The sequence below is a fragment of the Mytilus galloprovincialis genome, chromosome 9, assembly GCF_965363235.1.
Source record: "Mytilus galloprovincialis chromosome 9, xbMytGall1.hap1.1, whole genome shotgun sequence".
NCBI lineage: Eukaryota > Metazoa > Mollusca > Bivalvia > Mytilida > Mytilidae > Mytilus > Mytilus galloprovincialis.
The window spans coordinates 39453768-39466813 of NC_134846.1; the positions used below are offsets into that span (position 1 = coordinate 39453768).

General features: G+C 32.2%; 1 protein-coding gene across 2 annotated transcripts; it reads left to right on the forward strand.

The window, feature by feature from the left end:
- The first annotated feature begins 2495 nt into the window (after window positions 1-2495).
- Window positions 2496-7239, forward strand: LOC143046789 (uncharacterized). 2 transcript variants are annotated; one of them, XM_076219861.1, is made up of 4 exons: window positions 2496-2635; window positions 4091-4178; window positions 5248-5414; window positions 6845-7239. In XM_076219861.1, the coding sequence occupies exons 1-4, from the start codon at window positions 2602-2604 to the stop codon at window positions 7108-7110; spliced, it is 555 nt and encodes a 184-aa protein (XP_076075976.1). In that variant the 5' UTR covers window positions 2496-2601; the 3' UTR covers window positions 7111-7239. The 2 variants fall into 2 exon arrangements, with proteins under 2 accessions (XP_076075976.1, XP_076075977.1); XM_076219862.1 differs by having other exon boundaries at window positions 2515-2635; window positions 4094-4178.
- Window positions 7240-13046: the final 5807 nt, after the last annotated feature.

Consider the following 13046-nt stretch of genomic DNA (forward strand, 5'->3'; position numbering starts at 1 on the left):
AAGCTAAAAATAGAATAAAATAAAGATTAAGTAGAATGTACATTCCGCCTGTATGTAATATTGATTGGTGCAAAGTAAGCAACACAACATATACACTATGCAATGTGTCACGTTACTTACTAAAACTAAACTGTCTTTTTCGGTGCTGAGCTATGCCTTCTGAACCCAGGGCCAGTATCCGATTAATTTTTGTTCAAGTATTGTATACATGTATATGTTTGATTAAGATGTATGTGTTTAATGGATAGTTACTACTTACTACTGAATCGTTTATTCCCTCTACTATACGTGAATGGAATAAACTTGATCCAAAAATTCGCAGTGTCGACTCTATTTCTAAATTTAAGAAAGAATTAAAAAATGATAGTCTATTATGTAAAATTGAAACGTTTTATTTGTACGGCCCAAGGAAATTAAATGCAATTGCGATGTTCCGCTTCATTCTTAAACAATGACCTATTTAGAGCTAATATTATAGATGATCCTTCTTGCCATTGTGGGTCCGATATTGAGGATGTCTACCATTACTTCTTCGTTTGCCCAAAATACACATTATGTAGAAAAACCTTATTCCATAACCTTAACTGGCTATCTGAAAACTTTGTTTTAGATACAAAACTATTAATTTGCGGACACTTGGAACTTTCGAACGAACAAAATATTCAAATTTTCAAACATGTTCAAAATTTCATAAAAAGGTCAAACAGATTTCTTATACCTTGATAGAGCGTTATATATTACGGACACGGAACGTCATCATTGTCATCAATTCACAAGTCATCGTCACAGAATTATACGACTTTTCAAACTTCTTTTTCTCTTTTTACTTTCTATCCTCTTTGTTCACCTATCAAAGCTAGTATTATATTGCTTAAATTGTTTGTTTTATATGCATGTCCATTATATTATACTATTATTGTAACTTTATATTGTATTATGGAGAAGACTTCATAAGTATGATTTACTTGTGGCTAATCCATTTTGCTTTAATTCAGCAAATAAAATATGTTTAAACTAATGGATAGTTAATGTTTAACGTTACACAATTATTGATAATGTGAAGTATACGGATAATGATATGTAGATATTATAAATATAAGGATTTGTAGATATTATATAAGGACAATGACATGTAAATATAATAAGGATAATGATATGTAAATATTATAAGGATAATGATATGCAAATATTGTAAAGATAAGGAAGGATAAAGACATATAAGGATAACGATTACAATTTATGCTTTAATTTAGGAGCTTGTCATTAACACTTTTCTCGGCAGCCCCACCAATTCATTGCAAGCCATGCCGTACATTGTACATTCGCCAAAAAAAAAAATTATTTGCAGATTTTTCATTATTTTGGTGTGTATATTCGTTGCTTGATGAGCGAAAATATCTGATTCGAAAGTTATTCTCTCTATATTTGTCAATTTCAAAATATCTAAGAGTCAGTGTACATTTGTTCCGTGAAAAACTGTGTGATTATTTACACGTCTGCCTCTGGTTTTTGTCCAAAACAAGAGAGGTTGGATAAAATTTTAGAGATATTGGACCTCAAAAGTGTCGAAGTAACTGTCCTTCCTAGATTAGTATAAAATTTGTTTGTTAATTTGGGAGTAATGGATCGAGCGAGTATTCAGTATTGAGAGGTATCCTTCTGATAGATGTATGTGACATTTGTGAAATCGTCTGACTGATATATTTAACATTTGTGAAATCGTCTGACTGATATAGTTGTCATTTATGAAATTGTCTGACTGATATAGTTGTCATTTGTGAAATTGACATTTGTGTAATCGTCTGACTGATATAGTTGACATTTGTGAAATCGTCTGACTGATATATTAGACATTTGTGAAATCGTCTGACTGATATATTAGACATTTGTGAAATCGTCTGACTGATATAGTTGACATTTATAAAATCGTCTGACTGATATAGTTGACATTTGTGAAATTGTCTGACTGATATTATATTTGACATTTGTGAAATCGTCTGACTGATAAATTTGGCATCCAAGTCGTTTTATTTTAGTAATACTGTAATTACTGGTATTTTTTGCATTGAGATGACTTGAAAAGAATTTCGTAAATTTCTTAAAAGGAAGCGATCTTATTGATTTTAAGAATGCAATGATCAAAGGTTGTATGCGTACTAACATTGAAGTATAATAGCGGCCAAAAACAAAATACACAATGACTACAATGTAAATATGCTGCCAATAAAATCTGTACGGGTACAAGGTTGAGTTCAATTTTTCAAAATCATTCACGAATATCTATTTCTATCCATTCATGAAAACTAGTACCTACAAAATATATGAAACAAATGTTAAGCAGATGATTGCATCTTTCAAAATAAAAAAAAAAAAAACAATAAGTCCGCCGAATTAATTAAATATTAGGTAATACCACTCTCAGTCTCCATGTTTAAATACGACATTTTTTTAACAGGAAAGTAAACAAATTGATGATACATATACGCTTTATTTTTCAAAAACTTAAATCGGAAGTGTTAGCATCGTACAAGTACACTTATTACAAGTTTATTTTATTATTAATTAACTTTGAAGGACACTAAACCATCAAGTTGGACAAAAATGTTACTATTCGTTGTTATATTGCAGCTTCTTGGTTAGTATGATTGTTTTATCTATTTCAAATGCATAGTATTTTAAATTTTATAGAAAATTTTGTTATATGTTTATTTTAATATTATAATACTCTCTTAATATATAGGGATTTCGATCTACTACGCATTTTATGGATTTCATATAAACACGCAAACACATACATGACATAGTACAGTAAGTTTGTCTGATATGTACTAAGTTATTGAATGATAACGGAAAAGAATAAATAGTCAAATAATGTTGACGGTGAATTATAGATACATGTAGTTACATATATGCAGTGATTAATAGGGTAATGAATTGTGAATTGCAAATAATCACTATGATATGCATAATATTATTCAGCACCAACTAACCTGTTATCAGGATTGTGTTTGTTTTGTTTTTTTTGTTTTTTGTTTTTTTGTTTTTTTTTGTATTGTGTCTTAATTGTTTTGGTGTTTTTTTCCATCTTGTGTATTTTCTTTTTTTTTTTTCATGAGCGGCAGTATCCAACCCACAGCTACATGTAAAATAGCTACATGTACCTCGTCTAGCTTTCTTTCTGTAGAAGTTATCACATTTGTACCATGCTTTCAAAATGATGTGCTGGTCTTTTTTTTCCTTGTTCAAATTAGTGGTCATTCTATTGCTACATGTAGCAGGATTGTGTGGTATTTTTTTTATTGTTCGTCTTAGTTGTACGACACAGGTTCCAGATTGACAATTGCGGGAGGAGGTCTTGCATTTACGTTAACTTGGTTTAAACGCAATAGATCGACATAATCCTGTACCAAGTCCGACTTGTTTTACCGTGTGTTGTTCGTTGTTGTGTTGTTGTTTTTTTGGAGGAAACGGATGTTATAAAAAAGAAGATGTGGTATGATTGCCAATGAGACAACTATCCACAAAAGACCAAAATGACACAGACATTAACAACGTGCTTATTTGTAATATGCAGTGACTTAGACCCGTTGAATGGAATATTGAAAGCAATGTGTGACAAATGCAGTTATCCTTTTCAAACAAATTTAACACGATATTGTTTTGAATATATACTTTCTATCCTATAGAACGGTAATTCTCCTCAGCAAAAGTCTAGCTGAGAACCTATGCTTTATCAATGTACATATGTAGATCCTGGATTTATGAAAAGAGGGGGACGTAATTCATAAAACTGATTATATACTGCCGAATGAAGCGAGGCTAAAAAGAACGATTTACCCCCCATTCGGATCCGCCACGGAGATTTATATTTAAACACTTAAATATAGAAATAAGAAGATATGGTATGAAACCCAATAAGACAACTATCCACCAGAGACCAAATGACACATATATGAACGACTATATAGGTCAACGTAGGCCTCAACAATGAGCAAAATCCATACCGTATAGACGGCTTTAACTGGAACGGTCCACCACGACATAATGTAAAACATAGTTAAAATTAAAATAACTGCATTTTATGTTTTAGTAGGTGTTTTAGATGCATACTGCACTTACTACAATTACGGATATAATGCGATCGGGATGTACTGTACTAATCGCAGTGTGTACGTATTGTAAGTATAGCATATTGATTTACGACACTATCTATACAAAAATATGTTTTAGTCATCCATTCACTATTAAGTCTTTAATTCACTATTTTAATCATTAATTCAACATTCAATTTCAGTATCGTAGTTGACTTTTTTTCAGTGCATAATTCATTAATTTCAAATGTCATTTTTTTTAAATGTCAACAAGCAATGTGATGTTGTTTTATGTTGCTTTTCAGAAAGATATACCAATTCCAATTGTTTTGATATTCAACTTTTACCACAAAAAAGTTAAAAGTATAAAATTTTATTTATGTTGTTTTATGGCCGTCCATTCGAAACAAATTGTTTTCACTCTTTAACTCTTTAACCCTTTTGAGGTTCAGAAGTGAAATTGGCATTATTTTGAACTATTAAAAGTTGTTTCGTATACAAGGAGGTAAACTCAACAATAAAATATAAGGTTAAAGAAGCCCCCCCCCTCCCTTTTCCCCTTTTTGCATATGTAGACAAATCGTGTTAGCTTTCTAATGTGAAAGCCTCTTGGTGTTTATTTATGAAAGAAAGGTTGATTATAGTACTAGAATGTGTGTCATGTACAAAGAAAGAAAACTACACTGGATGTCATGGTCAAATACAAAGTTCACCTTTCTTAAATGTATAAAAATAAACAAATCGTTTCCATTCTTTGACTTCAAAATCCACTGAAGTTCAGGGATGAGATTTTTCTGACTATTTACTTCAACTAGAAGGAAAGTTGCGTAGTACACAGAATTAACCCTTCATTGGAAGTCCGACACATATATGTTTTCTTTCCTTAAACAAATATAAATAAGAAAAATCTTTACAAATGTTCAGCTTACAAACACAGAAAAAATGGTTCTAATCTTCATTTTTCATACTCGACAAATGAAATTATATGTATCTTGTGTATCAATAAGATTCCGATGAGTGGAAATTGACCGAACGGGTCTAGGGATACGCCCAGTAATTAAGGATCGTTGGGCGTAACTTCCTCCCAAAGCTCCTGAAATTTACCAAATAATCGACAATCCATATATATAGTATAATGGTATTTATTATTTTTCAGATCAGCTCCAATTATTGTGGTGATAGCCCTTGGGGCCCTTGTTGGACTAGGCATATTCATTATGGTGTTCGTATGCTGCAGACGTGGTCGTCGAACAACAGGCGTGATTGTAAGCGGAAATTCCGCTCAGCCAACGACAGGGTATATCTATCCAACCAATCCAAACAGTAAGTTAGTTCATGCATGTTACCATTGTCCCTATAGATGGGAACCCTTTAAACAGGTTGCAGGGTATATGTCCGCTCCACAAGGAGCGTTCTTGGTTATGCAGGTGGATTTAAATATGCAGCCCTGCCTTACGGTCCAGCACTAAAAAGACCACTCCAACATCTCTCGTTATTAGCAGTTTTAGTAATAATCATTGCTCAAAGTAAATCGTTGAAGCTAAAAATATATTTCTAAGACTTGTGGTAGTCAAACGTAGTTTATGTTTGGGTGCATTACAAATTTTCTGTTCAAATGCATTTTCAAGTTCTGTTCATTTTATAGCGTCCATGTAATGTGTGTTGCTTCGCTATACAAGTTTTTTTGTGCTAATGCATGAAGATGTCATACACCAACAAGCTATCAATAATTTAGCACTATGGGAGTTTCTTTCACTTGAAAACATTACTTAAAAGATGATTCAGATCAAATATGTATTCGTCGATGCTTTAAGAAAACACCAACAACAAAAAATAACCAACAAAAACAGCATTGTTGCAGTCTAAAAATGTGTTGATTACAAACTTATTTCGTATTACCGGTACATGTATACTCATTTAAGGACTACAGTACTAATAAATATACTCAAAAATGGTTCTTGAATAGAAAACGATATTCATTGTGGAAGATAAAACTCAGTATGAGTAAAGAGACGGAAGACCTAACGGATACTTTTACTTATGCTTAATTTGTGTGTTTAAACTCATCAAACTGTGTACACCGGAGACAACTGCCACTAGACTTATTATCACCAAATATATTTATAAAAGACAAATTCTACGGACACATTACTGAGGCAAATACGTTGAACTATCTTCCAAAAAAGAAAAATTCACAGTACCTTTCATATTTATTATAGCTGGCCCATTTACAGCAAAAAAAAGTGTAACGCCCTTCTTAACGTGTTTTTTTGTATGCATGCTTTCATACTTACTTTCAATAAAATCAAAAAGATATACAGAATATTTAATAGCATATTTTTTGTAAACATCATGCATTTTTTAAAAAGTGAACACTCAGTCTGGTACTTTTTATATGATTTTGATGATTAGGAAACTTTTAGTATAATTGGTAAAATTGATAACTTCTTATGGTAACTTATTTCGTATCAATTCACATCAAACATATTTTTTTATAAAACATTTTAATTCTTTTTATTAACAAACGACGATTTCTAAAAAATGAAAAGAACTGTATGATTAGGAAAAAAAAACAAACTTTTTCTTTGGTTATGATGTCAAAACGGTACCATCTGGTTCTTGTATTACTTTGTGAGCAAATTGGTCTATTTTACACATCGGTTAACTCCGGAAAATATAACAGCTTTTACAAATCTATCTTTAAATAGCAATTCTAATTCCTACGCATCATGTGTATATTTTTTTTACATAAGCTGGTGCTGTGTCATATCCTGGCGGTAATCCACCTGCTGCTGGGTACTACGGCGAAAATGCTGCTCCTACTGGATACCATGCTGGAAATGCTGCTCCTACTGGGTATCATGCTGGCAATGCTGCTCCTACTGGGTATCATGCTGGCAATGCTGCTCCTACAGGATACTATGATGGAAATGCTGCACCAGCTGGGAACTATGGAGACAACAAACCAATAAATACTGGACCAAAACCACCTACAAACAACAGTGCACATCCATCATAAAACAAGACGATACTGTTCCATTATAGACTTCATTAGTCATAAATGTATAAACTTAATAAGGAAACATATTTCCTTCGACTATAACCTTACACGCGCATATATGTAATTCACATATAAGTGCTGAAATCCACGTTATTTTTACTCAAATTTAGTTCGATAAAGTAATTACTAAATCAATAAAACAGGTTAGGCTAAGTCGTTCAAACGAGTTACTACGTCGCTATGACGAGTTAGCTACATATAAGTCGTTATAACGAGTTAAAATTAAAAGGAAAAACAATTCCGTAATGGCACGTACCGGCTTCAGTTGACTTGAGCCATTACATATACTGAACTAGTAAACATTTTTGTTTAGGGCCATTACATATACTTTGTTGAACAGTTCTCTCAGATGATATTTATGATCATGGAAACAGACATAAGAGTATCACTTCTGACGATTTTCTATGTTACCGATGTGATCAGCTACGTCGTACAAATCGTCAGAAGTGATACTCTTATGTCTGTTGCCATGATCATAAATATCATCTGAGAGAACTGTTCAACAAAGTATATGTAATGGCCCTAAACAAAAATGTTTACTAGTTCAGTGAAAATGGACGTCATACTTAACTTCAAAACATATAATTGAACTAAAATTAAAAATCATTAAAGACTAACAAAGGCCAGAGGCTCCTGACTTGGGACAGGCGCAAAAGTGCGGCGGGGTTAAACATGTTTTGTGAGATCTCAACCCTCCCCTATACCTCTAGCCAATGTAGAAAAAACAAGCACACAGCAATACGCAGTTTAAAAGAAGCCGTCCGAGTCCGATGTCAGAATAGGTAACAAAAGAAACTAAGCAAAATGACAATGATACATAAATTAACAATGGACTACACTAGCAGTTACTGATATGCCAGCTCCAGACCTGAATTAAACTGATTGGAAGATTCTGTCTTCATCATATGAAAATCAATCACAATCCCTCCTGTTAGGGGTTTAGTATCATACCATCATAAAACATATGAGAAAAACATAACCCGTATAATGCCAAAAACTAGTTTTATAATAAATGTGTTTATTTCCGATGCAAAGACCCTATGAGTGAATCAATATTAATACCAAAATATGCTATCTTTAATGACCTGACAACAATGTCGTAACTATATCCCTTTTAAATAAGTCTGTTTAAAGGTTTGATTAGCTTTTGATGTGAATGCCGACACTTTTGTGCTTTGTAAAGAATATTACCATAAAAGATTAGATGTGAAATACCTGAACGTATAAGATGTCTACATCTTGATTTATATTTACGAATGATGTTCTTGTATCGATGATAAAATTTAGTTAATCTTTTGACTAGTTTGTGATATCGAAAACCCTGGTGTAATAATTTTTCAGTAATACAGAGATTTCTTTCGTTAAAATCAAATACTTTGTTACATACACGAGCGCATCGAGCTCGTTGAGATATATAAACACCATAAGATGGTGATAAGGAAACGTCACCATCTAAAAATGAATAATTAACAATGAAAAATCATCTCTTTAACGCTCAGTGTAAACTATCGACAAATATAATGCCTACCCATGTTTAAATGAGCATAGAGCATGACATGAAGGAATTATTTCGATTCTAATAGCACAAGTACAGTATTTTTATAGGTCGGAGCGTACGAAAATATCGTAAAAATGTTTGGCTGTTCTCGTTTCCTCCCCGTGTCCAGTCTAGCTGTACATTACAATTTCATATTTAATAAGTTTAAAAGCTAAAAGCAGGGTAAAAATATGTTGTTTGATAAACAATATTATTATAATAAAAGCTTGTTTATGATCAAGAAAACCCTATATTCATTGGGAAAAGACATCGTCTAGCAGAAAATAAACAGAAGGGGTGCAAGTTTGGGACATTAATACTAAAGTTAAAACTTAGTATTGTACGGTAAGACTATAATATCTCCCATATTTTGAAAATTATTACACCAGTCGGAACAAGTAAAAATATTTTCAAATAAGAGAAAAGGAAATGAACCACATAAACTAATACTGGTCATAAATTCGCCGCTGCTGTCAGTCAGTCATAGATGGCACTAAACTATAATACACTTAAATTAATTAACCTTGTTCACGGTTGGAACAATAGTTTAATATTCATACACAGTTTTTAGACTATAACAAATTAAAAATAAGCAAAAATGATGTTTCACGATCATTAATCCATCGCTACATTTTGTAATCTAACGTTGTTTTTTTGTTTTTGTAATGGTGCTTTCTTTCACGTCCGCAATTTCGATGTTAAAAATAGAACACAAATCTTTAAATAGAAACATGTAGTATAATATAATATATAATAGTATATGGTTTGAAGATTTATACAGGGCTTAGTATCCTAATAGTATTGATTCGTATGGTTGTCTCCTCAAAGGAAATTGTTATATATATATGGGTAAACATTAACCGAATAAAAAAAAAAAATCGTAAGGGTTCAATGGAACCCAGTGTCTCGCCTACTTTTGCTGTTAATGGCAGACTCAACAAAAATGAGGAAAAACATCAAAAAAAATTTCCCTCTCGATACTGTCTTTTGATTGAAAGAAGCTTCCAAGTTTGGTAAAAAAATCCAGGATAGTTTATGAATCTAATAAATGTTTTAAACTGCAGACTGTATGTAATGTTAACTGGAAGAAAAATTAAGTCCATTTATAAGTAAAATACGGAAAAAAGGATTTTTTTTTTACAAAATTTACTTCTGAATAATATCTTATGATCAGAAACAAGCTTTTGTCTAAGTTTGGTAGAAATCCAGGATAGTTTAAGAACATTATAAAAAATTTAAAAACTTAAACCACAGAGTGAATGTTTTGTTTCTGGCAAAAAAACTAAGTCCATTTATAAGTAAAATACGGAAAAGTGGAAATTTATTTTAACAAAATTTTCTTCTTGATACTATCTTATGATCATAAACAAGCTTCTGTCCAAGTGGTGCAGGGGTCCTGATCCCGAAATCCATGACTTAAACACATGAAATCCCGAGGTCCCGAATTTATAGAAATTTCAATCCCACCATACCGAAATTCGAAAAAAGAATAGCCGGATCCATAAAGGATCAATCCCGAAATCCCGTGCTGAAAAACACCCGATCCCGGAGTCCTGTTTAAGGTCCCCCCTCATTTGTGTAGATGGACTAAATAACAAAACAATATTACCAGTCATGTCTCAGCTAGTGTGCGATTGTTTTTTTCTTTTTTTTTTCGGTTGGGGGGAAAGGGGGGGAAAGGGGGGTGGTTTGTAGACATATCAAACATAAATGTACATCTGTTTTTATGTCATATGTCTCAACCTCCGTTAATTTGGTTTCCTCGGAAATGTTTTTACACGATGTATTTTCTGGAAAATACACTGTACTACAAAGACTACAAATGTCTTGAGAGAAAGCGAAATTCAGAGAGAGAAGCACAATAATTTATTGTCACATATAATTAGATCTCAAAGGGAGTTGCAGAATAAGGAATACTGGCGAATGTCAAAATTGAACAAAAAAGTTTGCAAAATTATAAAGAATAAAAACGGAAAATAAAATAATTATTTAATATAATAGTGTAGAAAATGTACAGAATTTTACAGAATCGTTAATTGAAGATTTTACAGAATAAACGTTATATCTAAAGATAAAGAACATTTAGGTCCACACTTCATATGGACCCTTAAAAATCGTTGGATTATTTCGGTGTTGCTGGTCAGTAATGAATAAAAAATCACTGGTCAATTTAAAGGTTGTTGTAAGTGATGCAATATATTCTTATTTTCCTATTTCCCATATGTAACTTCCAGTTTTATTAAAGTTTACATTCATCAAAGTCTTAATTTAATTTAGTTTCCTGTCATTACTACCCCCCCCCCCCCCCCCCTTCCTTTATTTGTCGCATGTTGTGTATCATGTACTGATTCTATATATACTTCAAGCATAGATATGTAAACTTATGGAACAATAACCATTTAGTAAACTTTTTAAAACGTTTTTGTAGACTTGTATACAATAAGTTTTATACAGAACAAAAAAGATATTAACAAAGATGTCAGTTTGTCTGCGTGTTTTACTTGTTAACTTGAAGATGTATAAATAACCACACGACACTCTTTCAAGAATTTGTAGAATCATTGATATAATGTTTGTTTATATATGCGATGTTAAGCAGCAGTATATGGACAGAACACGTTCTGTCGTGATATGGAGGTACCAAAACACAAGCTTTTACATGTTCCGCTGCTAAAAAAAACCAGGTTTTTTTTCAAAAGTGGCCAAATCATATGTCGGAACGGAGAAAAAGTGTAAACAGATGACTTACAAGATAGTCTAAGAGATATATGAATTGGTTACCAAAAAATGACAAAGTTCAACTATCTCTCATTAGAGCAAATATTAATAAAGATCAAAACCCTGACCACATGCAAACAGACAGCAAAGTATGTTCTAGGATTCAAACTGTAGATGGTTTTTCGGAATAACTTTAAACTATAAAGGGGGACGGACGGACGGAAGGACGGGCGCCATCTACTCAGCTTCGCTTTGCACCTAGTGGCGAAAAAAGTATTGCCGTAGTGAATATTTTTATTAACTGATTCGTATGGGTGGGGTAGGGTGTCAAATCAGGTCCAAAGTTGGGGGTTTATTTGAAAATATATCACATTATCAGGAGCATTCAGAGTCAAATAGATACCTTATTCAACCTCTACATGCTAAAAACTCCAACAGTTTACTTATTTGTAACTTGAAATGATCACGACTGAGAGCAATATGTGATTACAATTGATTTAAATTAACCACTGAAACACAATAATACATGTATATTAATATTCAGACCTACCTTCGCTGGAATCTCCCATTTAACGACTAGAGGAATAAATATAACTCTTTCCAATTTTTTTCACCAAATTAGAACAATTCTGTCAATATATCTATTCCACAATGACGCAATAAACAAAAGAAATGTTGATCCTGAGGAGAAAAAATCTTTATAATTCTATCTTCAGAAAACAAATGTCTGATGACAGAAAGCGTTTACAAATCGTATGTTTGATATTTAAGGATTGTTAACAAAATAGGAAAAGTCACTATACATCACGTATCCGCTGTAACTTCTCGTCTGTGCTCATTGTTTATTTTAGTGACTGTTTACATGAAAGCATTAGTTCTTTTTTTTAAAGTATAATTGTTCTGGTCTATCTTGATTCAACTCGAACAAAAAGGGTTGCAAGCTAAAACTTATGATTTTCAAATTTTAGAAACTATAATTCACAAAGGTTTACCCTTTCATTTATATTGGAAATGCATTCTAATTCTGCGATGTAGGTTAAGAAAATGTTAGGTTAATTATATAGGGTATGTAAAGTTGGACAAAATAAGTAAAATCACCTTCAACATTTTTACATTGAGTTCCTTTGGATTTTCACCTATGTGATAACTTCAAAATTAATACAACTTCGTTCATTTACATTATGAACAATATTGTATAGAAGTTTTCGTTACCCTTATAAAGTTAACATAAACCAACATGTAACTCAATGATGAAACTACCACCAAGACACATCTGCTTCCAATAAACTGTGTATTTTAATACATGCAGTTTGTTTACCGTATAAATGTAGAATATAGTATGTTATATGGACAAACAATTATACTTGTATTGTATTGTTACAATGAACAGAGAATCAGACGGATGGCTATTTTTCACTTTTAGGTTAACAGTAACACAGTCAAAACAGTAATACAGTCACAATTTAACCGTTATGCAGCCCTAATATAAACAAAAAGAGAAACATTTACGCAACCATCCCGGTTTTTTTCACACAAACAACTTAACACCGAATTCCTGCATTCATAAGCATCACGTTGGATGTCACTAGTGTAGCAGAAACTGATTATCCTTCGGAGAATATGTGTTTATTTCCGGTTA

Bases quoted from the DNA above. Each gene is read 5' to 3' on its own strand.
- LOC143046789 (XM_076219861.1), top strand. From the start codon at position 2,602: ATGTTACTATTCGTTGTTATATTGCAGCTTCTTG. The intron at 4,179-5,247 runs GTAAGTATAGCA...ATTATTTTTCAG, and splicing joins AATCGCAGTGTGTACGTATT to ATCAGCTCCAATTATTGTGG. The intron at 5,415-6,844 runs GTAAGTTAGTTC...TTTTTACATAAG, and splicing joins CTATCCAACCAATCCAAACA to CTGGTGCTGTGTCATATCCT.